Genomic DNA, 27,997 nt, shown 5'->3' with positions numbered 1-27,997 from the left:
GGAGACGATTCACTACATGCAGTCGATGGCAAACATCGATGCTTTTTGACAAAAACATCGATGTTTCAGAAACATCGATGCATCGTTTGCATCCCTAGTCGGGGGAAGCAGAGGAAGAGGAAGACCTCCACTCCGTTGGAAGGACCAGGTGAAGGACCTGGCTTCCCTTGGGGTCTCCAATTGGCGCCACTTAGCGAAAAGAAGAAGCGCTTGGCGAGTTGTTGTTAATTCGGCTATAATCGCATAAGCGGTGTCTACGCCTGTAAAGAAGGATAGTTATTTTCTCATAAACTGCAGATAAATCGATGAAATTTTGTGTTTTCAAAGAAAAATGCGCGTTCTATATTATACATATTTTTCACGGTCAATTTGTTTAAATAATAATATTTTACACAAGAGATGTAAAGTTTTCATTTTATCCCGGTGCGCAGGGATACAGTTAAGAAAGCTCTCTTGATTTTTTCTCAAATTGCAGCGGTAGCTATATTAGTTGTTAATAAATTTACAAACTGTTTCATGATGCCCAGTTTTATATGTAATAGTGGAAGGATAATTTTGTTACGAGCTAGTAATGAATTGTGGACTATATTGTGCTTTCCTGGCTCCATTTTTTCTCTCAAGGGCCAGTTTTTCTCACCCAATGCTCTTGTTTAGCTCTACTCTCCCAAAGACATATAAAACAGTGAAACTTGGTATAACCACTTTGTTGACCGAGAAGTATGTTGATCATTTTTAAATCGACACAAATTTGACGCTCATGGTCAATGTATTTTATTTTGTTCAAGAGTAGCGAAATGTTACAATATTCCTCTTTTAACTTTGTACTGTGGGCAATAGGTACCCCAGCGTATTTATTTCCATTATGTAATAGAATACATTTAAGGCTACGTTTTGAGCTGTCAATGAATAAACGCCAGTCGTTTGGTTCGTATCGCTTCAAGCCCATTTTTATCAACAAGTTTTTGAAATCTGAACAAAAAGTAATGCCGTTTTCTTTATTTTAGTATCCGAGGATAACAAGTTTTTTCTCTTAGTCTTGATGCTAACAATTCTGAAGTTTGTTTAGAAAGATTTAAATCTCTTACAAGATCATTCAACTCATTTTGGGAATAGCGTTTTGGCTCATTAGACATACCTTCAAAATCAGCATCATTTTGTGACGAGCTTGGTCCTTCAATGTCTTGCTCTAATGGTTCAGATATATTTTTAGGCTCTAAAGAGTTAGGTGAACGCTGCACTGGACGTTGAACACAACTAGTACTTGGGTATTGCCATTTAGCTCGATTTGTAGTGTTTAAACCGTTTATGTTCACACTACAAAAATAACAGTCTACGAGATGATTTCGTGGTTCTCGCCAAATAGTCGGTGTTCCAAATTTAAAGGCACTTCTTTTACCACTTTTCCATAATCTTAAATATTCCACACAAGATTTACAAACACAATTGGGAGCCCAAGAATTCTTATTTTTATCCAAGAGCACCACAGGATTACTCAAAATAGGTATTTTTCACCAACTCTGATATAACTTTTCTACAATTTTTAAACACAAATTCTCCGCATATGTAGCAAAAATGATCTAGTTTATTTAAACAACGTCTTCTTGAACTACTCATGACGCAAAAACTTGAGAAACTAATCTTAACACAGTAAAATACGCCTGTTTGCGATTAATATATATGCTTAAATGATAAAAATGAAAAACAAAGTAACTCGAGATGCTCAAAAATTTTTGAGGGTAGATTTGACAAAAACAAGTAATAAGTGAACAATATTAATCGCAGAATTCGCGGCAACAGACAAAAAGTTCAATACTGTAAACTAGTGTAATACACTTAGTTCATAATTAACCCTCATCCAGACCCTTGGGTCTGGCCAGGCATATTTTGTTTTTAAATGTTATTTAAATATATTTAGAGTGTAGCAAACGACTTGCGCTTCCAGGTAGCTTCCTAGAATTTTATTGTCTATAGAATTCAGAAAAAAATTCAAGGGGTGAACTAACTCGCAAAATGGTTTTGATCCCCACCGGCCCCATACCTCCCAACTGTAGTGAAACAAAAGGGGGGACATGGTGAGAACCTATTTTCGCCTATTGCCACGCCCCCGGTGGGGCCTTGGGGGCGAATTATACATTTCCTGAAAGCTCTTTAAATTACCTAATCGGTGCAATTTATTTGACCCACCTAGGTCTTTGGTATGTTTCTTTCTCTTCGCACGGTTGATTTATCTGTTTTCATGTTCGTTACATGTCCAAATTTGTTTGTATGTTTATCTAGGTCAAATACTTTAGCCGCTAGAGCGTTTTAAAAGGTTAAGAAAAAATGTAATTTTTCTCAAAATGTTACATGTTTTGTGAACGCTATTGCCACGCCAAGCGTGAACAAGGCAGTCAAATTGATTTCAACCAAATCGAGAGGTAAGAAATTTCAAAAATGTATATATTGTACATATATGAGCGTAAATACAACACGTATTTCCATACAAACGTATGTAAACACCACTTGGCCTAGCCAAGCACCATTGGTCTCGACTAAGTGTATCAGACCGTTGGTCTCGACCAGAGTTAAAAGCTTGAGTTTAAGAAATGGGGTATTCCACAATACAGTAACCGATCTTCTGCAAACGTTGCGAAAAATTTACATTTAACGGCTAAAAGTCTTCTAGGCACCACCCGAAAAAAAGATAAATATTCAAACGATTCCAAGTGGATCTTATTTATATAGAGGAATTCAAAATCATTTTGAGAAAAATTAATTTCCTCAACTTGAAAATGAAAATATTTATTTATTTATTTTTCATTTATCTATATAAATAAAAATGAATACCAAAAATGTATGTACGCGCATAACTCAATAACGCCTGGACCAATTTGCCAATTCTTTTTCTTAAATGTTTGTTGAAGTTCAAGGATGGTTTTTACGGCGAGAAAAATTCGAATAGTTTCCGGAAAACCCCTGAAAACAGCCCTTTTCTTTTCCCCATACACACGTTACAATAAATATGAATGTTTGTTTGTTAGTAACACTAAGAGAACGGTTGAACCAATCTTAATGAAATTTTTAAAGGTTGTTTGTTGTGGATCGGGAAAGGTTTAGAAACAAAATACTTTATACTTTTCATGAGGAGAAGTCGGAAAATTGGACAATTCCAAAATGTAACATTTTCCATACACATTTTTTTCAATTTTTGTTTGTTTTGTTTTTCAATATTTTGATTTGTAAATTATTTGAATCGTTCAATTGCGGTCGCTTACTTTTTTATTCCGGCTATCCAAAGGAAAAATTATTGAAAATTATTCAGTGAAAACTTTATGTATGTTTGAGACGATGTGATCAATTACAGATTGAAATTTGTTACGAAGCCACGAAGAGGTGGCGCTAATATTGGTCGGCGTTCTTTTTGCCATCAACGTATGGCAGCCCAAAGAAAGGCAAGAAGTACTCCCAAAATGCGATGACATACGTGCGGAATTATGGATCGCGGTCAATCAGCTAGCGATCGTAACGATATCACAGCACGACTTTTTAAACAATAGCTGCGATGTTTGATGGTCTTTATCTTGAAGCAACCTATGGTATATATAATGCTGCTAGATGCTGAATGTGTTCTGTTGAGTAGCAAAAAAGAGGTTTGCCGCACGCACACATTCTTCTTTGGATGCGGATGGTGATTACACCAGATCAAATTGATGAAATCATTTCAGCGGAAATTCCTGATTCAGAGATAGATCCAGAATTATACGAAGTGGTGAAAACCAATATAATTCATGGACCTTGCGAACCTTACAATCCCACTTTGGTTTGTATGTTTGACAATAAATGCACGAAACACTACTCATGTGCTTTTCTTTCGGAAACGGGAATGGGAAATGATGGATATTAACTGTATCGGCGTCACTCACCAGACGACAATGGCAGAATATTTAGCATTTAGAGGCGTGAATATCGACGTTAACAACACATCGAAGTTGACAACACATGGGTCGTACCATATTCGCCCCTTTTGTTTAATTCACTTTCAAAACTCATGTCAATGTTGAATATTGCAGATTGGTGTAATCGATTAAATACGTTTGCAAGTACGTCACCAAAGAAAGCAACATAGCGGTTATTGGCCTTGAACGATATGAGATCAGCAGTATCAAATGGGTCGATATGTGAACTGCAATAAAGCGCTTTGTAGGATATTTACTTTTGCAATTCATGAAAGTTTTTCGACTGTTTAGCGTCTCGCGGTTCAACTTCATTTAAGTCATCGCGTATTGTGAATGGTACAGTGTGTGCAACTTTTTGAAAAGCATGCCAGCAGTTGCATTTGCTGGAACATGATAATCACTGGAAACAGACGAAGGACAATGCGATAGTACTTCGCATGCCACTGAAGTTCGCATACTTTTCGCGAAGATCATTTCGACATATCAGCCTTTAAATTCGCGTTAATTATGGGATTCGAAAAAATGACATTGCCGATGACATTTTACATTGTATTCGCTAAGAATTGGAAATGGGCAAATTTCGGTTGATACTTCCAGTGGTTTGATATCAATTTCACCTCCCTTTTGTCAATTCACTTCAACAGAAGATGAACTCATCACGAATGTTTATCCGAACATTGGCCAAATTATCGTAACTGCGACAGCTTGAGTGCACGAGCAATTTTAGCTGCCAAAATTACCGATGTTAGTGATTTAAACTGGAATCTTCAAAGTCAAGTTCCGGGAGGTTTGCGCTCATATAAATCGATCGATCGTCTTGGCAAGGAAGACGAAACCGTAAATTATCCAGTGGAATTTCCAAATACCATACCAAGTCTACCCCAGCATCATTTGCGTCTTAAAGTTGGATCTGTCATTATTATGTTTCACCATCTTCATGCGCCGAAACTTTGTAATGGAACCCGAATGATTATGACGTAGTTATCGAATACAAGGGCAGCCATTTCAGTTCAAACGTATTCAATTTCCAGGGAAAATTGGCCTTGCGTTGACAATCAACAGGACACAAGGAAATCGGGAAATGCTATGTTTTTCACACGGCCAGATATATGTGGTGTGTTGACGAGTTGGAAACCCATCTTCTCTATATATTTACGCACCAGAACAGAAATCAAAAAATTATGTTTATTAAGTTGCGCTACATAAAAAAAATGTAGAAAAATCGTAAATAAATCATTTTCGACAGAATATAATTTCAACTTTTTTTCATTTCAAAACACATAATTTCACGCAGGGCAACGGCTGCGGGGTCAGCTAGTTTATAATAATTCATATAACAAAAAGAGTTTTATTATATAAATACATAAACGCAGCACTGGCTACGAGGCCTTCAGCCGTCTTGTAATTATAACTAGGTGAAAAATTCTATTTGCTAAGGGTTAGTAAAGATGTAAGTTGCTTAAATATATTTTAACAAATCGTTGGTTTTTAAGAATCTATATACAATCATAACGTTTTTTTCTGAAGGTTCACTTAGTAGTTTTATGAGGTCAATGTTGCCAGAGTTGTGGGCTGTTGGGTGAAGCATCGGACAGAGTGTGAGTAAGTGTTTGATAGAAGCGGTGTCATCACAAAGGGGGCAAATGGATAGGCTTTTACCCGATAGTAAGTGGGCGTTTGTTATGATAGTGTGTCCAATCCTTAATCGAGTATATGTCTTCATTGCGCTAGTTGGAACTGTTGACGAGTAGATTGTACGATTTCTGGCTGGGTTTATGACCGCGTAGTGATGTTTAAATGTTTTCCATTCGCTTGCGTTTTTTTGATGCCTTTTGTGCTTAATAAGTTTAAGAATGTCTTGCTTGGAGAAGACGTAGTATGTTAAGGCAGGAGTCCTGGCTACATTTTTCGCAGCGAGGTCTGCAAAGTGGTTGCCTGTAAGCATGGCCAGGGATGGCCAGGGATCCACATTACTTGGATTTTCTGAGGGGCACCAATGACCGCGTCCCTGATAATTTCTATTATGGGATTGCGATTGGAAGGAGACGTTATTGCAGACATACACGATTTGCTGTCTGTACAGATGAGGAACTTTCCTTTAGTCTTTTTTGCGTAATTAACTGCATGAAGGATAGCAGATCCTTCAGCGGTAAATACAGAGCTCGTTGAGGGAAGAAGCCAATTGCAAATAATTTCTCCTGTGGCAGTGACAACTGCTAACGAAGTGAAATCGATGGACTTGGAGCCATCCGTAAACAATAACTTCCAGCCATTATTTGTGTAATTAGATTCCAGTTCAGCAAAGGTTTGTTGAAAGACTTCGTTTGGTGTGTTTTGCTTGGACAAAAACATAAGCTTATTCTGTAGTATTTTATCATTGATCAGACAGGGAGGATGTCGAGTGGTGAATTTGCGTGTTGCGTTACGTAAAATATTATTTTCTGCAGCGAAACTTAAGCACCTCGAAATAGCCGATTGTATTCTTGGAATTTTTCTTTTTTTCGTGGCATGGGTGATAGTTGTATTTAGTATTGGGTTGGTATTCTAAGCCGTTTTCGCAAGAATTTGAAGCGAAGAATCTATAATTTTATTTTGAATAGTTGGTAAACCAGATTCAGCCATTATCGTTTTTATTGGCGAGGTTGGAAAGGCCCGGAGACTTCGCCGTATTGCGCAATGGTAAGGTGCATTTAAAAGGTTGATATTGCTTTTGGAGCAATTGCCATAGATGGGGAGCCCATAATCTATTTTTGAAGTTAGCAAAGCTCTGACAACATTGACTAGTGTGTTCGGATGAATAAATTAATGCTTAGACGAGAGATATTTAACAATATTTAATCGTGACATTAACGAGTTTCTGACATATTTACAGTGAGCATTAAAATTATAATTAGAGTCAAAAATTAATCCTAGTATTTTCAGCTGTGTTTTACATTCGATGTTAGTTTGGTTGTGGTTAGTGAAATACCTTTGCAATTTTGCTTCCTACATACATGAAGGATATGTGTTTTGTCTAAGGAAAGTGAAGCACCAGACTCCAGTGACCAAGTCTCAATTGCTGGCGAGTATATTAGTGAAATAAGGATTGAGCTAAATTAACGTCAGAGACTTTTGTGTAGATTAGGACATCGTCAGCATAGATCTGGTGCTCAACTCCTATGTAATTTTTTATCATCCTACTAATATCATCGAAAGCAATGATAAAAAGGAGGGCTGAAAGAGGTGAGCCCTGCGGCGTACCATTAGAAAGCGGGAGTGTTGAAGATAGAAAACCATTTACGTTGACTTTGAGTTTTCTGTTTGTGAGGAAGTTAGTAATAAAACGTTTCATATTCTGGCCTATTTTCCATTTTCTAAGTTGTCGAATAATAATATGGGCTCCAATTTTGTCGAAAGCTCTGTGAATGTCCAGAGATAGTACGGACACGTGGTTTTTGCTGGACAAAGCGTTAGTAATGAAGTAGTCTAGTTGGATTAAAGCATCTAACGTGCCTTGACCTTTTTTGTAGGCGACTTGATTCGGTGATATGAACTTGTTTCGCTGAGCATACCACATCAAGCGGTTAGCCACGATCTTTTCCAAAATTTTGCCCATACATGGAAGGAGGGAAATCGGCCTATAGTTAGCAAGTTCATCGGAGGATTTGTGTGGTTTAAGTATTGGTATAACACAGGACGTTTTCCAAAATTGGGGGTAGACACCAGTAATGAAAATTTTGTTATAAAGCTTTACCAATCGGAGCTTGAGACTTTTTGGCATATGTCTGATAATTGGATAAGAAATTTTATCTTGCCCCGGGGACTTACCCTTAGCGGTAGATGCAACGAACTCGAATTCAGATAGTGAAATGCTGGTTTCTATTTGTTTAGCAGAAAAAGAAAGAGGGAAGACAGAGTAGGAAGTGTCGGACAGTGTGGTGGTTTTAGAGGTTTGAAACTGTGTGCTGAATGAAATATCTGAGCTTGTTTCAGAATAGTGGTTTGCAAATAACCGGAAATATCGGATGGATTGGTTACCAAACCTGTTGGCCCCTTTACGCATTGAATGGTTAGATTTCTAGGCACTCTAGAAAGTTTTTTTTAAAGCGTTCCATATTAACTTAAGACTAGACGAAGGATTTATTTTGCTTGTGAAATCCTGAAAGCATTTACGCTTGGCCTGTTTCGCGGAACGACGGAAAAGAGCATTGGCTTTCCTGAAAGATATTAAGTTGACTAGTGATCGAGCGCGTTTGTATTCATACTAAGCTGTCTGTTTTTTTGCCTGCAATTCAGCGATTTCTTTATTCCACCAAGGAACACTCTTTGAACTTGCTGTTGGCTTTGTATGAGGAATGCTAACATTCGCTGCTGAACGGATAGTTTTTGTTAACCTCGCACTTTCTTTGTTAGGGTTGTCAGATATTGGGGTATTATTGGCATTTATCTCGCAATGTGTCTGAAACTTCTCCCAATCAGCGTAATCAGTTTTGAATACCTTATTTATTTTGTGGTTTTTAGTTGTTGAACCTAGGTGCAATTTTAGTACAATGGGGAAGTGATCGCTTCCATGCAGGTGATCGAGTATACTCCATTCGCACTCTGTGGCAAGTGTGTCGGTGCACATTGTAAGATCTACATGGGAAAAAGTGGAGTGAGTGGAAAAGTGTGTCGCGGATCCGTTATTCAAACACATTAGGTTAGAGGAAAGTAAAGCGTCTTCAATGCATTTGCCCCTCTTGTTGGCTATTGGAGAGCCCCATAGTGGACTCCATGTATTAAAATCACCAGCGAAAATTAAAGGAGTAGAAGCTTGGTTGATTAATTGCAGGATGTCTGTACTGGTAAAATGTTCATCTGGTGCAATATAGGTGCAGATAATGGTGATTTTTTTAACTAAGATAATTTCGATCGACACAGCCAGCAAGTTGGATTGAATGGCATTAATTTTGTGTGGAATATCTCTTCTTATGAGAATCGCAATACCTCTTTTACCTGTGCTAATATGTGGAAGATTGTGAAACATGCCAATGTACTGCTTAGGAGTAAAAGCCGACAAGTTGAAAGAGATGTGAGTTTCATTTAAGAGTTAGTAGCTGAGGCATGATCTTGTATTAATAATTGAAGCTCATTGTAATTATTAGTGTAGCCGTTTAGATTCCATTGTAATAATGGAATCATAAGATCTATGTAGGAAAAAAAGAAAAAGGGAAACAGAAAAGAGCTAGAATATCAACTCGTATGAGCAGTCAGTTGAAGCTGAGTGTCACCAATTGAGTACTAGTTCAAAAGAGAGTAAAAGCTAAGCGTATTTATTCAGAGTCAATTTCTATTTGTTCAGTATGTTGAGTAGAGTATTGATTATCGTTGGAATTGCTTGTTGTTGGAAAGAGATTTTCGTGATTAGGTGGATTAGACTGCACGGTAGTGTTGGTAGTAGTGTTGTTGAAGTCAGTATACTTATTAAGCGAGTTTAAGGAGTTGTTTAAGTTAGAAATGAGAGAGGCTGTTGTTGGACTGAAAAGTTTGGGATTTAAGAAAGAGGCTTGTTGGGTACAGTTGTCGCTGATATTTTTAGCTGAATGTGAGACGTTGTTGTAGTCTGAACTGATCGATGCAGGCTTGTTGATGGAAATATGTTTGTTGTTAGCGTTTGATGAGTGATTTTTTCTAGTTAAAGAGTTTATTGATGAGTTGGGTGCAGAGGTGACCTCTGCGTTTTGTTTTGATGTACTAGGCAAGTCATTGTCGGCAATTCTATGAGTATTTTTAGATTTTGTGGAATTGTTGATGGCTGAAATTTTTGTTGGTGTGGTGGATACAGAGGATACCTCTTTTGTAGGTTGAAGCACATGTGCAAAGCTAGCAGTGAGGGAAAGGAGGGAAGTATTTTCTTTATACTTTTTAAGGGCTTCGTGCATACTGCACTTTTCTAGTGTCTTTATTTTTAAAATTTCTTTGGCTTGCATATACTTTGGACACTTAGGCCCGGTTTCACAGTCCATACTTATGTTGTACTTAAGATAAAACAGGAAAATATTGTTTTACAGTTCATACTTATGTAATGCTTAAGTACTGAAAAGGGGAGACTTAAGCAGTGCTTAAATAACAGCTGATTTTTGTTTTGAATTTGCTTTGAATTTTCAGCGACATCTTTCGTAGCGTAGGGCAAGTGTCCGTTCGTTTGCACTCAATAACAGCTTATACTTTTCCTTCAGTTCCCATAGGTGCTCCGACTCGCTAGTGATGAAATTTGGGGTTCTTTTGTTGTTTTCATCAATTTTTGATATAATTTTCCTCGCAAATTTATGTATTGTCTGTTATAATTTAAATATTTCAAACATATTTTTATGAATGACATTTGTAAAACATATGTTGCCCATAACGTTGCCATATATCATAATAAAATTTTATAGAAATTGAGCATTGACTGTGAAACGCAAACGACCACTCAGTTTGCAACAATACTTAGCTAAGATTTTATTTAGGCACAACTTAAGTTTGGACTGTGAAACCGGGCATTATAGTCCGAAGAACGATGCTCGCCAGAACAATTCGCACACATAACTCGGATGCAGTCATTATCGTGTGGAGAAGGGAAATTGCAAATTTCGCATGTTGGGGAACCTTTACAATGTTTTTGCGTATGACCCAATTTTTGGCACGACCTGCAGCGCATTGGATTAGGCACGTACGGTCGCACAGAGGTCATCCTCCATGCGATGTTTATTTTATTTGGAAGGGAATAACTGTTGAATGATATTAGCATAACACCAGTAGGCTTTATAACACCTTCAACTTTGCGAGTGAACTTATAAACCGCGGAAACTTCGTAAGAACTCAGTCCTTCTATTATTTCGCTTTCAGGCACATCGTTTAAAAACGGTGCATAAATGGTGCCTTTGTTACAATTAAGATGTTGATGATAGCTAGCGCTAACAGCGCCAATGTTGAAAAGACATTTCGTTTTTATAAACTTTTCTGCTACTTGCTTATTTTTCACTAGCAGTAATAGGCTGCCGTCGCGTAATTCACTAATTTTGTTTATATCTTTGGTCACGGTAAGTAAGGCATTGTGAACACGAAAACAAGAAACCTTCGAAAGAGGTGTAGAATTCTTGTCGGATTTAATCACAATATACTTTGGGTCATCACTTTTTATTGGCGGTAAGTTAGGAAAAGCATCTTGCAGTTTTTGATACGATTTTTTACGTTTTGGTTGGGGACCTTGGGCCAGCGCAGCAAACCTGTTGTCCCCGAACTGGAAGCCCGCCGGGGGCATAGTGGAAAAATTATAATACACTGATATAAGTATTGGATTATATTTCTCACTTAAAATAGGTATTAATCGCGTTACTTAAGTAAGCAGACCGTAGTGCAAAAAAAAGAACACCAAAAGAGAGCTATATGAATAACTATAAACTCAGAGGAAGACGCTAACTCAATTGCTCAGTACGAGGTTTAGTCGGTGGCTGAAACATGAAAATAATATTGTGGTTGATGTGAGAATAGATGGCCTAAAATTATTCAAGAATTCGAGTGGAATATTGTGGCCTATTTTAGCATTCATAGTTGATTTTCCAAACGAATTGCAGTTGCCATTGGATGCTTTTCTGAGAGTTTGTTTTTCAAAACAAATAAAACATTTAAGGACTGACCAGTGTTTTAAAAATAGAAATCACAGATCACTTCACATTAATCCTTTTAAATTTAGAGAAAGCATTTTAGAGTCAGGAAATTTCAAAATAGTTTCTCACTTTCCTTTATATCCTATGCACCTTGTAGATCTTGGTGTATGTAAAAAGTTGCTTCAATTGTTGATTAGAAATGGCAATATAAACATAAGCAAAGTTAACGAAGAAATAATATTTCCCTCCAAATTAGTTTTTAATTAGGCAGTTCTTATTTTACATAGGTACATTTGTCCTAAAGAATCGCATTTGTGGTGACCATTACTATCATTCTCTCTCTTATTGCACGCAGGTATAAGGCTACTAAATATCTTGCAAGAAGTCTTATAGCACTGAAGCCGATGTTGCCCAACAAATCTTGGAAGAATTCGTTGATTTGTTTGGAAATATATACGGAGACAATTTTACAATACTGTTTAACTGACTGTACTAAGCAATATGGTCCTCGAGATATCTTTTCCGCTTACTTCAAATTTAAAAAAAACTTTTACTTTTGGTAATCTAGGCTAATTTTTTCATGCAGAAATATTGAAGCATAAATCGTGCTTCTCCCAGAACGTCTTGAGAAAAAAAACATTTTGCGGTGTTCACTATAACTTTAAAAGTTTAAATTTATAAACTAAAAAAGTGACAAAAAAATTGTCCTAAATTGTCAAAAGTGTGTCCAATAATGTACAAAAGATTCGTATTAAATTACTTAATCCATATTTAAGATATAAATTCGCAATAAAGTACATTTTTTTACAATGAAAACTTTATAGCCCAGAGCCATTAAGGAACGCTAAAGCGCATTGAAATTTTATAGTGACAAACGGCAGACTTGTGCATTTAGACAGCTGATGTTGCAATTTGTTTACTTGTTAGAAAAAGTGAAATAAAAATGAATAAGAAGAAAATATTAATGGCAAATTTTGTTATTTTTAGAAGCTCTTAAAGCGCTTTTCCGCAAAATTGGAAGAGGCTTGCAAGTATCTCCTAAAAATGTAAATATTATAATTAGAGCGTGTTGCATTTTGCAGAATTTTCTAAAGATTGAGAACGATGAAGTTTCGTCAGCTTGAAAACAAGACGCAGCAGAATATGCAATAAGACATCAACCCAATCACACAACAAGATTAGGAGAAAATGATTCAACAGCGACACCAATTAGGAATGCCATTGCAATGGGTTGTGCGCTGGGTTAGGGATCCGCCATAACAAAAAGCCACCCCCAATGAAAGAAAGCAACAAGCCTCGGATGAGAGACCCCCTTTTGATGACGACCATGGCATACGAAATAAGGACTACGAATTAAGGGCATGTACCTGGAATGTCCGGTCCCTTAATTGGGAAGGTGCCGCTGTCCAGCTGGTTGATGTCCTCACGAAAATAAAGGCTGATATCACCGCCGTCCAAGAAATGCGATGGACGGGACAAGGACAAAGACGAGTAGGTCCTTGTGGCATTTACTACAGTGGCCATATAAAGGAGCGCAAGTTTGGTGTGGGATTCGTGGCGGGAGAGAGACTCCGTCGCCGAGTACTATCATTCACTCCGGTGAATGAAATTTTAGCCGCAATCCGCATCAAAGCGAGATTCTTCAACATATCACTCATTTGCGCCCACGCCCCGACTAAAGAGAAGGACGATGTGACCAAAGATGCCTTCTATGAGCGCTTGGAGCGCGCTTATGAGTGTTGCCCCCGCCACGATGTCAAAATCGTTTTTGACGACTTTAACGCCAGGGTGAGCAAAGAAGGTATCTTTGGCACTACGGTCGGTAAATTCAGCCTCCACGACGAAACATCCCCAAATGGGTTGAGACTGTTCGACTTCGCCGGGGCCCGAAATATGGTTATCTGTAGTACTAGATTCCAGCACAAGAAAATACATCAAGCTACCTGACTGTCTCCGGATCGAAAAGCCAACAACCAGAACGATCATGTTGTGATAACGGAAGACACGTCTCCAGTGTTCTAGACGTGCGTCGCTCCGAGGTCCTAACATCGACTCGGACCACTATTTTGTTGCAGCCAAGATTCGCACCCCTCCTCTGTGCAGCAAAAAACGCACGTCAACAAACACAAGGAAGGTTCGAAGTCTAGAAGCTGCAATCACAACAGACAGCCGAACGATTTTCTACTCGGCTTGCACTCCTGCTCTCTGAGATCACTCGTCAACAACTCGGCATAAGGGAACTGTGGAACGGCATTTCAAACTCCTTACGTACAGCTGCAACCAAAACCATTGGTTTTCGAAAAAATGCAAAAGAATAGCTGGTACGACGAGAAGTGCCGTGTCGCAGCGCAGAGAAATCAGACTGCCTATCTCGCAACGTTACGATCGACCACGACACGACCGGGATGGGATAGATACCGAGAATTGAAGAGGAAAGCGAGACGCATTTGTAGACAGAAGAAGAAAGAGGCCGAAATGCGTGAGTATGAAGAGCTTGACAAGCTGGCCGACAGGGGTAATGCTCGAAAATCGTATGAATAAATGCGGCGGCTTACAGAAGATTTCAAGACCGGAGCATACTCTTGTAGAAACCCCAAAGGTGATCTAGTCAGGTGCGATGCCCAGAGCATACTTAAGTTATGGAGGGAACACTTCCTGCTGAATAGCAGTGAACGCACAACACCAGGAGAAGGCGAACCCGATTCCCCAATCGATGACGATGGAGCAGACGTTCCATTGCCCGACCATGAAGAAGTTCGAATAGCAATTACCCGCCTGAAGAACAACAAAGCGGCTGGGGCCGATGGATTGCCGGCCGAGCTTTTCAAACACGGCGGCGAAGAGCTGATAAGGAGCATGCATCAGCTTCTTTGTAAAATATGGTCGGACGAAAGCATGCCCAACGATTGGAATTTAAGTGTGCTATGCCCAATCCATAAAAATTGAGACCCCACAATCTACGCCAACTACCGTGGGATAAGCCTCCTCAACATCGCGTAAAAGGTTCTATCGAGCGTAATGTGTGAAAGATTAAAGCCCACCGTCAACAAACTGATTGGACCTTATCAGTGTGGCTTTAGACCTTGAAAATCAACAACCGACCAGATATTCACCATACGCCAAATCTTGGAAAAGACCCCTGAAAGGAAAATCGACACACACCACCTCTTCGTCGATTTCAAAGCTGCTTTCGACAGCACGAAAAGGAGCTGTCTTTATGCCGCGATGTCTGAATTTGGTATCCCCGCAAAACTAATACGGCTGTGTAAACTGACGTTGAGCAACACGAAAAGCTCCGTCAGGATGGGGAAGGATCTCTCCGAGCAGTTCGATACAAAACGAGGTTTCAGACAAGGCGACTCCCTATCGTGCGACTTCTTCAACCGGCTACTGGAGAAAATAATTCGAGCTGCAGAACTTAATCGAGCAGGTACAATCTTTTATAAGAGTGTACAGCTGCTGGCGTATACCGATGATATCGATGTCATCGGCCTCAACACCCGCGCCGTTAGTTCTGCTTTCTCCAGACTGGACAAGGAAGCAAAGCAAATGGGACTGGCAGTGAACGAGGGCAAGACGAAATATCTCCTGTCATCAAACAAACAATCGTCGCACTCGCTACTTGGCTCTCACGTCACTGTTGACAGTCATAACTTAGAAGTCGTAGATAATTTCGTCTATCTTGGAACCAGCGTAAACACCACCAACAACGTCAGCCTAGAAATCCAACGCAGGATAACTCTTGCCAACAGGTGCTACTTCGGACTGAGTAGGCAATTGAGAAGCAAAATCCTCTCTCGACGAACAAAAACCAAACTCTATAAGTCACTCATAATTCCCGTCCTGCTATATGGTGCAGAGGCCTGGACGATGACAACAACTGATGATTCGACGTTGCGAGTTTTCGAAAGAAAAGTTCTGCGAAAGATTTATATCCTTTACGCGTTGGCCACGGCGAATACCGCATTCGATGGAACGATGAGCTGTACGAGATATACGACGACATTGACATAGTTCAGCGAATTAAAAGACAGCGCCTACGCTGGCTAGGTCATGTTGTCCGAATGGACGAAAACACTCTAGCTCTGAATGTATTCGACGCAGTACCCGCCGGGGGAAGCAGAGGAAGACCTCCACTCCGTTGGAAGGACCAAGTGGAGAATGACCTGGCTTCGCTTGGAATATCCAATTGGCGCCACGTAGCGAAAAGAAGAAACGACTGGCGCGCTGTGTTTAACTCGGCTATAATCGCGTAAGTGGTGTCTACGCCAATAAAGAAGAAGAAGTAGCCATTTGTATTCCAATATATTTGTCGGCGCACCCTAATAGTGTGTGGATATAGTTATGCGTGTGTGAGTGTGTGTGTATACGGTTTAGGGAATTTCACTAGAAGACTAAGTTCCTCATAATTGTATCAGCCGTTGATTGTCTGTATGTTGTCACTTCAAGAAGTACCGCTTTAGTGAGGCGACAACGTGGCGTCGCCATCGTCGAGTGTGGTTGTCTGCATGTCGTCTCTTCGAGGAGTACCGTTTTAGCGGGACAACAGCGTGGCGTCGCTATCGTCGAGCGTGGTTCGGTGGTAAGTTCAAAAGGAAGAAAACGACGTAGAGTCAGTCGAGTTGAGGACTTGATCTAGTGAAGTCGTGTTCAAGAGTTAATAGTGTGAAGTGTGAAAATATTGTGAAGTGAGAAAATATTGTGAAGTGTAAGTGTGAAACCGAAACTCGCTACGCTGCAAACATGTCTACCGAAGACAATGGTATTCCGACATCAGAAGTGGGATCTGCCCATCTGCCTCAAGCATTGGATTTACCATGGCGTACCATGATGGGATGCAGAGTGGAAAATTGATTGTGCGGGCCATGGATCTGGCTGTGCCAGATGCGGGGCGGAGCAGGTCTGTGAAAGTACCCAAATTCGGCTCAGACAAAGCAGGCGCCAGCGCTTCGTCGTGGTGATCTATTGTTGAAGTAATTTTACAAGAAATTGTATTGAAAGGCAATGAAATGTGGATGGATACGCGATGCAGATAATAGGGTTGCAGGATGGCTTGTTGCAAGTTTATGAACCGAGTTGAGAGGGTGCCGGTGCTGTCTTGCGATGCGCTCGTGCAAAAAGTGTTGTTGTGCATTGAAAAGTACTTAGAAGAAGGTAATATGGGTAGTTACTTTTATCAGAGTTGCATTTGTGAGAAGTGTGTGGTTGGACGGATGGACGGGCGATAGAGTTAAACTGCTTCGAGTATTAACTGTGAAATAGTTGTGTAAAGTGCTGCGGTAAATAATATTTTAATGTTCATGCAAAGCGAAAAAGAAAGCGCTCACGGCGAAGGTGTAGAAAGTTATAAAATATGTGAGAAGTGAATAGGTTAAGTAAAGCAAAGAAGGAAGTTGATGAAAACAAGGCATTCAACCGGGAAAAGCGAGTGAAACATTGCACCGTTGCAGTACCTAAAGGATGCCTGAACCACAGAGACCAAATTTTTGAAATCACCTTTGATTCTGGATCGGAATGTTCGTTAATGAAAGAAAAGCTAAGTATAAAATTTTCTGGTAAAAGATTCAATAACATTGTTATGCTAAAAGGTATAGGCAGTAATGGAATATGTAGTACTGTAAAAATATTAAGTAACGTAAAAATTGACGATAATTGTATTGAAATTTTGTTTTATGTAATAGGCGATGATGATATGATAAATGACATTGTCATTGGCCGTGAAATACTTAATCAGGGTTTTGGTATTGTTATTTCATCAAACCAATTTAAAATGCCAAGAACCAAAATTGTTAATTTATGTACTGGCAATAAGCCAACCGATATTAATACTGAGCTCGAGGGACAAGACAAAATAAAGCTACATTCATTGTTGGCAAAGTACTCAAATTCATTTATATCTGGTATCCCAAGTACTAAAGTTAGAATTGGTGAAATGAAAATAAGAATAATTAATTCAACAAAAACTGTAAAAAGAGGGACATATCGTTTGAGTCCATGTGAGCGAGATTTAGTTCGAGAAAAAATTAATGAATTACTAAAATGCAATATAATTAGGCCGAGCTGTTCACCTATATTATTGGTTAAGAAAAAAAAGAATGATTCAGACAGACTTTGTGTTGACTATAGAGAGCTAAATTCAAATACAGTCGCGATACGCGTTACCACCTATACAAGATCAAATAAATAGCTCCTCCAACTAATTACTTTACATGTCTAGATATGGCCCGTGGATATTATCAAATTCCTTTACATTCAGCGTCTATTGAGTACACGGCGTTTGTAACGCCAGATGGCAAATACGAATTTTTATCTATGCCATTCGGGCCCAGAAACGCACCTTCGATTTTCCAACGATTAGTAATGCAGTCACTAGGGGATCTAGCAAATTCCTTTGTTATCGCCTATATGGACGATATCATGATAGTTGCCACCGACAGTTTATTAAGGGATTTTCACAATTAATGAAACCGTTTTACTTCTTAACTGCAGACAAAAATAAATTTATTTGGAAAACAGAACATAAGCAGATACGGAAAAAGGTCATTGCCATTCTTACAGGAAAATCAGTTCTTGTTATCTTTGACCCAATTTATCCAATCTAATTGCATACACACGCAAGTTGTACTGGCTACGGTGCAATTTTATTACATATAATGAATAACAAACCTTACCCCCCGTTAAGTGGCAAGGGTGACCAGAAGGAGTATGTTATTGTTCGGGTAGACGCGTTTATCAAATATGTCTAGCTTAGCCATAGCCTTAAATTAGACAGTGAGAGTTGCATAAAAGCCGTTTAATCCGCTGTTTCATTGTTTGGGAGTACCAAACCGAATAATAGCTGACCAGGGAAGGTGTTTTACAGGCGCAAAGTTCAGTCAATTCTGTTCAGATCAGAAAATAAACTTGCATTTGATAGCCACTGGTGCAAGTCGAGCTAATGGTCAAGTGGAGCGAACCAAGAGCATGTTAAAAAAAATATGCTAACGGCGATTGAAACTGGAACTCAGTCATGGCAGCATGTGTTAGAAGAGGTGCAGTTGGCATTCAATTGTAGAATCAACCGTATTGCGAGGGCGGGTCCTTTAGAAATGTTATTGGAAAAAGGTGGCACGCAAATTAGGATTGTTTCCGCCTGGTGACATGGAAAATTTTGTTGATCTGCCAAACGTGGGAGTGCAAGCCGCAAAGAATGCGCTAGCCACTGCAGTTTGTGATGAAAGGCGGTTTGGTAAAGGTAAGGCAAAAGTAGTTGGACACAAGGTTGGAGATTTTGTGTTGCTTGAAGGTGAAGAAAGACATCAGACCAAGTTAAGTCCGAAATTCAAGGGACTTGAAGTAGTAGATAAAGGTTCTAGAAGGTGACAGGTACATTTTGGAATACTTGACCAATGGGGTAAGTTGTGGATATGAAAGCAAAGAGTTGAGAAGGATGACGATGAGGATGTTGTTGTAAGTAGAGAATCCGTGGCGGACGGTGAAGAGAGCGAAAATGAAAATATTGAAAGTATTGAGAGTGTTGAAGTTACTGAAGCAAATGAGAATGAAGATGTTGAGAATGTTGAAATCACTAAAGAAAGTCGAGTTGAGGACTTGATCTAGTGAAGTCGTGTTCAAGAGTTAATAGTGTGAAGTGTGAAAATATTGTGAAGTGAGAAAATATTGTGAAGTGTAAGTGTGAAACCGAAACTCGCTACGCTGCAAACATGTCTACCGAAGACAATGGTATTCCGACATATTTATAAAATTAATATTTAGTTTATATTAATTTTTACTATTATTACATTATATACATTTATAAGTACATTTTTTCTAAAATATTTTTCATAACACCTATAAACTCTTTTGTATTACTACTTTGTTGTTCGATTGCATTAACAACTCTCTCGGTCAATATTTTCCCGTCCTGCACCACTGTCTTCAGCAATTCCTTTTGTTCTTTTGCCACTTTTATTAGTTCGCCCATGTAATTTCTCTTTTTAGATGTACCCGCTGCTGATGTTGAACTACCCAATGGCGATACTGATGGCGAGTTCGTCAATGTCATTACTGGCGTACACACCCGTTCAGATAACATTGGTCCTGGTGATGCTATAGGTTCAGTTGACATTGGTTCTCGTAATCTTATAGTTATAGATGACTGGAACTGAAGTAATGTTGAATTCGTGGGCCCCCGAGGGCCCTACTTTTTCTTTTCCTCTCTGCAATTTTATAAAAGTTAATAATGTCAAAAAGATTATGTTGATGCATAGTATACCTATATTTTTAAGAGAGATTCCTTATTTTTACATGAACTTCTTTTAATGTAAATTTGTGTGCCATTTGCACAGATATATCGGCATAGATGTTTGTTCCCATTGTTTGTTTCCTTCCATCTGAAAATATTAAAATTAGTTTTTGTAAATATACTGGCACATAATATAATTAGCAATATAAAAACAGCTTACCTCTAACGCTTTCCTTAAATCTTTTGTTTATGTTTTATCTTCTTCTTTCTATTAATCACCATTCACAATAACAAAAGTCTGCAATTTTTAACGAATGTTGCCTACTAAAATTTGGTAAATTCAGCTAAATGCACGACATTTTTGTGCATTACTAATTTGTATTAAAATGGGTCAAATGCGCAAGTTTATGTAAATTATACTCGCTAATGCAAATTAGCGCTGTCGTCTGTCAGGGCTATTACCCCACCTTCAGTATTCTCCAGCAATTTTCAGATAATTCAAAAAAAGCGAATAAATGGTCCAACAAAAGACCGTCCGCGAATGCAAGGGCTGATTCGTAAACTTCACCAATCAGTATGCCGACTAACTGGCGAAGAAATCGACAATGCCCAAACTGAAATTGCTTCCACCCTACTCTTAACAACTTTACCTGCAGCTTTGTGTGTTATTAAACGCGTCAACTCTTGTTGCGGCAATTCTTGGTTTATAGGCGAAGGGGCGACGAGGAGAGGAGAATCGCGCCGAGTTTCCAGTGTTCAGCAACACGCTTTGTGTTCTTATTCGTAACCGTTCGCTGCGACGTTTTTCGGCATTCGTGTTCTTTCTTTCGTAGTACATAGTTGCATTTGCGTATATTTTTTTGAAATTTATATTCTGAATATATTTAAAAAATTTAGTTTCATATTTTGGTAAGTAATTTGCAAATATGTATACAAATATACATAATATAATATAAATATTTTAGAAAATGGAGTATGACGAAAAAATCGAATTAATTAAAGATATTGTGAAATGTATGGAGGAAGCCATACAAATTGATTCAGACGATAGTGAAAAGGGTGATATATGTGAAGGTCTGTTATATAATCTTTGTTTTAATTTTGAATTATAAATAAAATGTATTTGTTAATTGACAGAACTGATTAATATATGTGATAGAGTGGCCCAAATACCTATAAGGAAAAAGAAACGACAATGGGTTAAAGTATGGAGAACAACCAAGGCACAAATAGGTTCACATTCATTTTTAATGAAGGAACTACTGCACATTGATGTAAATGGACACAAAAATTATATAAGAATGTCAGAGACGCAGTATAATTTCATATTATCTGCAAAACAGGACGGCATATTAAGGAAGATACTGTGATGCGAGCTGCAATTTCTGCAACGGAAAAGCTGTCACTGACCCTCCGTTTTCTCGCAACGGGTAAGTTTAAAATTAGACTTTTTCATATTCTAAACTAAAAATTTAAAAAACTTAATATTTTTTTATATTTTATAGGAGAATCCTTTCAAAGTTTAAATTTTGGGTCAAAAATTTCGCAGCCAGCAATAAGTGGAATAATTTCCGAAGTTTGTGACGCTATATTTGAAGGTATAAATAATTTATTTTCTTATAATAAATAATTAATTTTGCAATACGATGGCAATTTCCAAATTGCCTGGGCGCATTGGATGGTAAACACATAACCTTTAGGCCATCGCGAAAAGATGGTGCATTTTACCACAACTATAAAGGCACAAACAGTATAGTTTTGTTGGCCTTGGTTGATGCAAATTGCAAATTCATTTACGTGGATATTGGGTGTAACGGTCGATGTAATGATGCAGGAGTGTCCCTCCAAAGTGAACTCGCTTTGGTACTACGAGAAGAGAGAGGATTACCATCAAACTCTACTATAGGTAGTAATAGATGTCTCCCATATGTGGTCGTAAGCGATGACGCTTTCCCGCTTCAGACACACCTAATGAAGCCGTACCCTTACCATACAACCTATTGCCAGAAGAAAATATTCAATTACCGTCTTTCTCGTGCAAGACAAGTAGTTGAACATGCTTTCGGGATTTAGCACCTATAAATTTAAGAGTAGAGTCTGTGCAAAAACTTGCATTGGCTTGCTGTGTTTTACACAACTTTTTAGGAACAAGTAATGCCAATGGTATAAATTTAATCAATTCGACAGCTGAAAGATATTCTCAAGCTTCTGTTAATAGCAACAATCCGAGGAGGGGTGGGCCAGAAACTATTCGGCAAGAATATATGGCCTATTTTAATACGGAAGGAAGAGTTGATTGGCAGCCATAATTCTGTAATTTTAAATATACTGCTGTGCTTCTACCAAATATATTAATTTTTCAATTAGCGCTTGTGTCCACTTTACTTTTTCCGCCATATTTATCTAAAATAATCGAATATTAATAAACAGAAAATTTAAAAATTAATTTATTCAACTCACCACATTTTAAAATTTCATAAACACTGTAAATTAACATCCTCACGCTTCAATATCCAAATAACAACGCAACAGGCATTAAGTGTAGCGTAACCGTACAGCACAAAAATTTGAGAAAATGATATGAAAGAGAACATGAGAATGAACTCGAACAGAGTTGCGCAACACAAATTGCTCGTATGAACGTAATGGGTGACAGCAAAAGAGAATCGCCCGAGAATTAGCAACAAGAGTTGACGCGTGCAATAACAGACTTTCGAAATGGACGGGAAACTAACAGCCCTATTCTCATGCCCTCACAAAAGTCACCAACCTCACTACAGTGATGTTTCTCATTATAGTGAGGGTTACCTTATTCTGGCGAAAATTCAAATGCTCTAATGCTCACTATTATCACAAATATCTGTGACGTGTGAAAGCAGCCATCATAATACAAAACATCTGTGTTTGTTTTGTTTTGCATATTTGACATTTTTTAAAATATTGAGAATTGAGTGTTATTAGCATGGAGGAACTATTATTTGTATATGCGGCAATTGTTGAGGAGGGGAAATCGGGGGGTAGGAGGAAAATTTTGAAGGGTTTACGAGACAAAAGCGATCCTTTCACTATGCAAGACACAACAATTATAAATACATTTCGATTCCCAAAATCGCTATGTAAAGTACTTATAGGTGAATTGGTGCCGCATGATGTGCAGAAGTCGAGTATATCTTTTGATCTGCGTTTCCTGGCGTGTTTGTATTTTTACGGGCATGGCTATTACCAAAAATTCGTTGGTAATAGTTGTATGCTCTCTATGAGCCAGTCCTCTGTGTCTAGAACTCTGCACTTTATTTCGAAATTAATTATGGATGTTAAGGGCAGTGAAATTTATTTCCCTTCAAGCGCGCAGGATGTTTCAGATACAAAGAAGGGGTAAGATAAATAAATAAAAATAAATATAAATAAATAAATAAATTTTCTCTTAAAGATTTTACACGAAATTTGGGATCAAGGGCACAATCGGCGCAATCGATTGTACCCATATTGGGATTGTTTCACCCTCAAGCACTGACGAATACATATCTTTATTATCCATTTGTTTTTTTGTTTGTTTATTTTTATTAAAACAGCTGTTTGACAGCAAAAAGCTTTTTACCTCACGTGGTGACTTTTTTAAGCTTTTTTCTTATGAGGTTTGAGCAAGAATAGCCTCACAAAATATGCCTCACAAGAAATCTCTCAAATTTTTCCTCTCAACTCAGTTGAGAGGTTTTTTCAGAATAGGGCTGTAACAGCCCTATTCTCATGCCCTCACAAAAGTCACCAACCTCACTACAGTGATGTTTCTCACTATAGTGAGGGTTACCTTATTCTGGCGAAAATTCAAAAGCTCAAATGCTCACTATTCTCACAAATATCTGTGACGTGTGAAAGCAGCCATCATAATACAAAACATCTGTGTTTGTTTTGTTTTGCATATTTGACATTTTTTAAAATATTGAGAATTGAGTGTTATTAGCATGGAGGAACTATTATTTGTATATGCGGCAATTGTTGAGGAGGAGGAATCGGGGGGTAGGAGAAAAATTTTAAAGGGTTTGCGAGACAAAAGCGATCCCTTTACTATGCAAGACACTGCATTTATTAACACATTTCGAGTCCCAAAATCGCTATGTAAATTGCTGATAAGTGAATTGGTGCCGCATGATGTGCAGAAGTCAAATATTCCATTTGATCTGCGTTTCCTGACGAGCTTATATTTTTACGGGCATGGCTCTTATCAAAAATGCGTTGGTAATAATTATATGCTCTCTATGAGCCAATCCTCAGTGTCAAGAGCTCTGCACTTTATTTCAAAACTGATTGTGGATGTTAAGGGAAGTGAAATTTATTTCCCTTCAAGCGCGCAGGATGTGTCAGATGCAAAGAAGGGGTAAGATAAATAAATAAAAATAAATATAAATAAATAAATAAATTTTTTCTTAAAGATTTTACACGAAATTTGGGATCAAGGGCAGAATCGGCGCAAACGATTGTACCCATATTGGGATTGTTTCACCCTCAAGCACAGACGCCACTACTCCTCTCTCACTTTTTATGAACCGGAAAGGATTTTACAGCCTTAATGTAGAAGCAGTACGTAATGTTCTATATTATACAAACTATTTACCAATCTTTCTATTAATACATATGTGCTACAGTAAGAGAACGTTACATTATGTCTTTATAACATACATATGTATGTATATATTTCCAGTGGCGTTATGTACTATAAATATATATATATAAATATATATACATATATGTTAGTTACTGTCTGTCTCTGTACATTTTACTTCCTCTAAGAATGAATAAAAATACATCTACATATGTTTAAATAATTCATTTTATTTAATTTAATTTTTTTTTTATTTTTTTACATTTTTATTATTATTTATCCAATTTTTGGGACAACTTAGCCATAACCTCAGACAGCGAAGTTAGTGCCTGTGTCATTTGAGCCAGCACCCCTGCCATCTGCACATTTTGCTCTACAATTTTCCTTTGTAGAGCAATGGCCTCCTCCTCTCGCTTTTCTCTGTCCTCCATTTTTTTAGCACTGTTCCAAGCATCTTCGCTGCAGTCAATTTTTCTGGATGGATATAAGAAGACGATGGCATAAGGGAAGATAATGTGGGAGGAGATAAGGAAGAAGATGGAAGTGATGGTGAAGAAGAAAAATGAGGTGATGGCGAGGAAAAATTTATTGATAAAGTAGGAAAAGCTGGAGCAGGCGATGTGACTGCTAGTGAAGATGCTGGAACAGGCGATGCGACTGTTGGTGTTGGCGCTGGAGCAGGCGATGCGACTGCTAGTGAGGAAGCTGGAGCTTGTGTATTTATATACAACGGCAAAACCTGTAAGTATAAAACGGACCAATTATTGCCTCATGTAATAAAAAAATATATAGTCCGACAAATATTAAATTAAAATATTACCTGATGACCCAAAGTCGCAACACCCGGCAATCCATCCACCGCTGCTGCCCCAAATGTTGTTATGGCTTGCTCCTCGAATGGAGTCATTCCACTTATCGGAGGGCCTCCACCAGTCGCTTGCGCATGGGTCTTCAGTTTGCGCGCTCGCGATCGCAACTGGTGTTTCCAATGCATTAATGACTACGGAAATATATGTATGTATTTTAATAATGTGACACAAACACAAGCATTTATTATCTTACCTCCTTCCACTTGGCTGCCGACCGACTTGGGCCTCTTAAGGCATTTAAATTATCTGCTAACTCCGACCAAAGTATTTGCAGCCCTTGAGGGTTGGTCGGAGTTAGCTTCCCCCGTTGCAACTCAGGATGCTGCTTGCAAAACATTACGTAATGTTGCAGCTGCTCCTGAGTTGTCCTCTCCGTTTTTGCACGCCTAGGAATATAGGAAATTATTGTATATATATATATATTTTAAAATTTGGAAAATTACTTACATATGCTGATTATTCATTTGTGTGTCCATTTTTGTTTGCTTATTTTTATTAAAACCGCTGTTTGACAGCAAAAAGCTTTTTACCTCACGTGGTGACTTTTTAAAGCTTTTTTCTTATGAGGTTTGAGCAAGAATAGCCTCACAACATATGCCTCACAAGAAATCTCTCAAATGTTTCCTCTCAACTCAGTTGAGAGGTTTTTTCAGAATAGGGCTGTAAAATACGAGGAATTTGCTACAGCAATGGTTTGTAATGTACAAAGGCAGTTCAGAGAGTGTATGTCATGTGTTGCGGCATATATACACGGACTACGGTAGAGGAGGAGTAGAGAAACTATCAGCTGATGGTATGTAAACAAAAGCACAGCTGAGAGGTGCCACTGTAGAAACGTCAAGGGGAGTCCAGGGTTCACTTTCGATTGGAATCCAAGATGGCCGACTTTTAACCGGAAAATGGTTGCATTGTGTAATTTTCTTAAAATTTATGGAAAAGTTGTCCCAAAAATATTGGTTTTATATAAAACTTTAATGTATTTTCAAAAGAAAATCCATTTATTTTAACATATATTCTTAAAGATGAGAACGATATGAGCAAATACATGAAAAACTAAGTTTTTTATTTATGCCGCATCCTAATACGCCAGCTTAATTCACCACAGCTGATGACATTACAACACAACACCAATGTAACACACCACTCTCGTACGCAACCCAACTCACAAAAGGAAGCGACAACGGGAAAGCCGATCAATTCGTCAACTGCAGTTCGCCCATCAACACCTCAACATTCGCCATACACAAATTCGATTCCCCACTGCGCCGCGTAATCATTATAGAGGTTTTTTATACATTCGATCTACACAAGCCACACATGGATACTGCGCTCAACAATATTTATCGACAAGATATTGACTCCTACGCACTACATTTAACAAAATACGTACGATCAAATGATCTCCCCGAGTACGGTTTCGTCTGCTGATCGTATTACTTACATTTTTATTTTATTTTGCATTTTATTAGTAAATTGTTTTAAATTAAATAAATTCAAATTGTATTCAAAAACCAAGAGCAACTTTTTTCTCGAATCCAGAATATGCTCATTCACAGCTAAATTTATGTTTTTGTAAGACAATTTGTCTGAGTTTATTTAGTTATTTTGTTAATTTGGAAGCTGTATAAATTATATTTAAAGTATGAGAATAAATTTAAAATACCGAAGCTTAAGATATCGACTATGGTACAAGGTACGAGAGTTTCCTTGGGCGGATAAATAACAGACCGACTCGGATTATATTCCAATAAATGTACGAAATAACTAAACATGACCTCGTTAATATTGCTGCGTAATGGGTCAGGTGCTGTTCCAATTATCATATTAGTTGGCCGTGAATTCGAGACAAAATTTTAAATTCATTTAATTATCAATTGCGCTAAGGATCCCGATACTGCTGGTCAGGTTTATCAAGCTGTTGGGTAGGTTTTGAGCAAAATTGAATTTACATAATGCTCACTCAACACCCACCTTGCAGACCAAAGCGTTTCCAGTTGAGCGAATTAATTGACTGGTTCCATCGTGTTATGCGCAAAGATGAAAAATTGTATGGATACCGTCGTTAAGACATGCGTTGTGATCCTACCTTCCTATAAAAAACCAAGTTCACTGAGCTTATCTGTCCTGGACAACCTATTGGTGAGCTACATATGGAACGTTTCAATCGCGAATGTATTACCGATGTCGTTTGGATGTACAATTGACCTCCATGGAAGAGCAAGTACCATGGAAATTGCGACCATATCGTGCTGCGCAATATTATGATGCCGAATTGGGAGAGTGGGAGGAACCAGCTCCACCAAAACCGATAGAACATCGGGAAGAACTACGTATGTTTGCATAAAACTACTATAAGGGCAACAACGCTAACAGCGATTTAAAAAGAAACATTTGCATCTACGCGAATTACAATTCGTCTTTACATATAGTGAATTATGGTCGATTATGAACAATGCGAAAATTGATATATAAACTTTAAGAAACAAATAAATGTAATTTGGTTAATAATGAACCGCTATTAAAAATTAAGGAATTTCAGTTGAGTTGATTTCAAATGGAATATATTTTGAACAATCGGTGTATTTGTATAAACAACGCCAAACTATTTCTTGCATAGAAATCTTATATTCACGTAGGTGTTAGTACTTTTTTTAAATATGAAAATATATGACTTATCGCAGTTATTTGTTAATTACTTTTGTTTTCATTATTGCATTTAGTTTTACTTTGTGAACAGCAAAACTGGCGGACCCTTTTTTTAC

General features: G+C 38.1%; 2 protein-coding genes and 1 long non-coding RNA gene across 3 annotated transcripts; 1 reads left to right on the top strand and 2 right to left on the bottom strand.

Moving 5' to 3' along the window:
* Positions 1-19,326: 19,326 nt before the first annotated feature.
* Positions 19,327-20,457, bottom strand: LOC120769008. The gene is made up of 3 exons (XR_005704812.1): positions 19,987-20,457; positions 19,797-19,914; positions 19,327-19,740 (listed from the first exon to the last, which is right to left on the bottom strand). It is a non-coding gene; the product is annotated as an uncharacterized LOC120769008 (long non-coding RNA).
* Positions 20,458-23,663: 3,206 nt separating this feature from the next.
* On the top strand, positions 23,664-24,438 carry LOC120768713 (putative nuclease HARBI1). The gene is made up of 3 exons (XM_040095483.1): positions 23,664-24,141; positions 24,197-24,348; positions 24,410-24,438. The coding sequence occupies exons 1-3, from the start codon at positions 23,729-23,731 to the stop codon at positions 24,436-24,438; spliced, it is 594 nt and encodes a 197-aa protein (XP_039951417.1). The 5' UTR covers positions 23,664-23,728.
* Positions 24,439-24,638: 200 nt separating this feature from the next.
* LOC120768712 lies at positions 24,639-25,711 on the bottom strand. Its single transcript, XM_040095482.1, has 5 exons — positions 25,683-25,711; positions 25,576-25,621; positions 25,429-25,462; positions 25,187-25,366; positions 24,639-25,105 (listed from the first exon to the last, which is right to left on the bottom strand). The coding sequence occupies exons 1-5, from the start codon at positions 25,709-25,711 to the stop codon at positions 24,639-24,641; spliced, it is 756 nt and encodes a 251-aa protein (XP_039951416.1).
* Between the last annotated feature and the right edge of the window lie 2,286 nt (positions 25,712-27,997).

The sequence above is a fragment of the Bactrocera tryoni genome, chromosome 2 (genome assembly GCF_016617805.1).
Source record: "Bactrocera tryoni isolate S06 chromosome 2, CSIRO_BtryS06_freeze2, whole genome shotgun sequence".
NCBI classification, from domain to species: domain Eukaryota; kingdom Metazoa; phylum Arthropoda; class Insecta; order Diptera; family Tephritidae; genus Bactrocera; species Bactrocera tryoni.
Note: the sequence above shows the minus strand (reverse complement) of the source record. Positions and strands in the feature narration are given on the sequence as shown.

What these genes read in the sequence shown, in the direction of transcription:
- LOC120768712 (XM_040095482.1), bottom strand. Translation starts at nt 25,711, where the DNA reads ATGGACACACAAATGAATAATCAGCATAT. An exon ending in AGGAGCAGCTGCAACATTAC is followed by an intron (nt 25,463 to 25,575) that starts GTAATGTTTTGC and finishes AAATGCCTTAAG; the next exon opens with AGGCCCAAGTCGGTCGGCAG. An exon ending in TTGCGACTTTGGGTCATCAG is followed by an intron (nt 25,106 to 25,186) that starts GTAATATTTTAA and finishes TTATACTTACAG; the next exon opens with GTTTTGCCGTTGTATATAAA.
- LOC120768713 (XM_040095483.1), top strand. Translation starts at nt 23,729, where the DNA reads ATGGAGGAACTATTATTTGTATATGCGGCAATTGTTGAGGAGGAGGAA. An exon ending in GTGTCAGATGCAAAGAAGGG is followed by an intron (nt 24,142 to 24,196) that starts GTAAGATAAATA and finishes TTTTTCTTAAAG; the next exon opens with ATTTTACACGAAATTTGGGA. An exon ending in CCTTAATGTAGAAGCAGTAC is followed by an intron (nt 24,349 to 24,409) that starts GTAATGTTCTAT and finishes TATGTGCTACAG; the next exon opens with TAAGAGAACGTTACATTATG.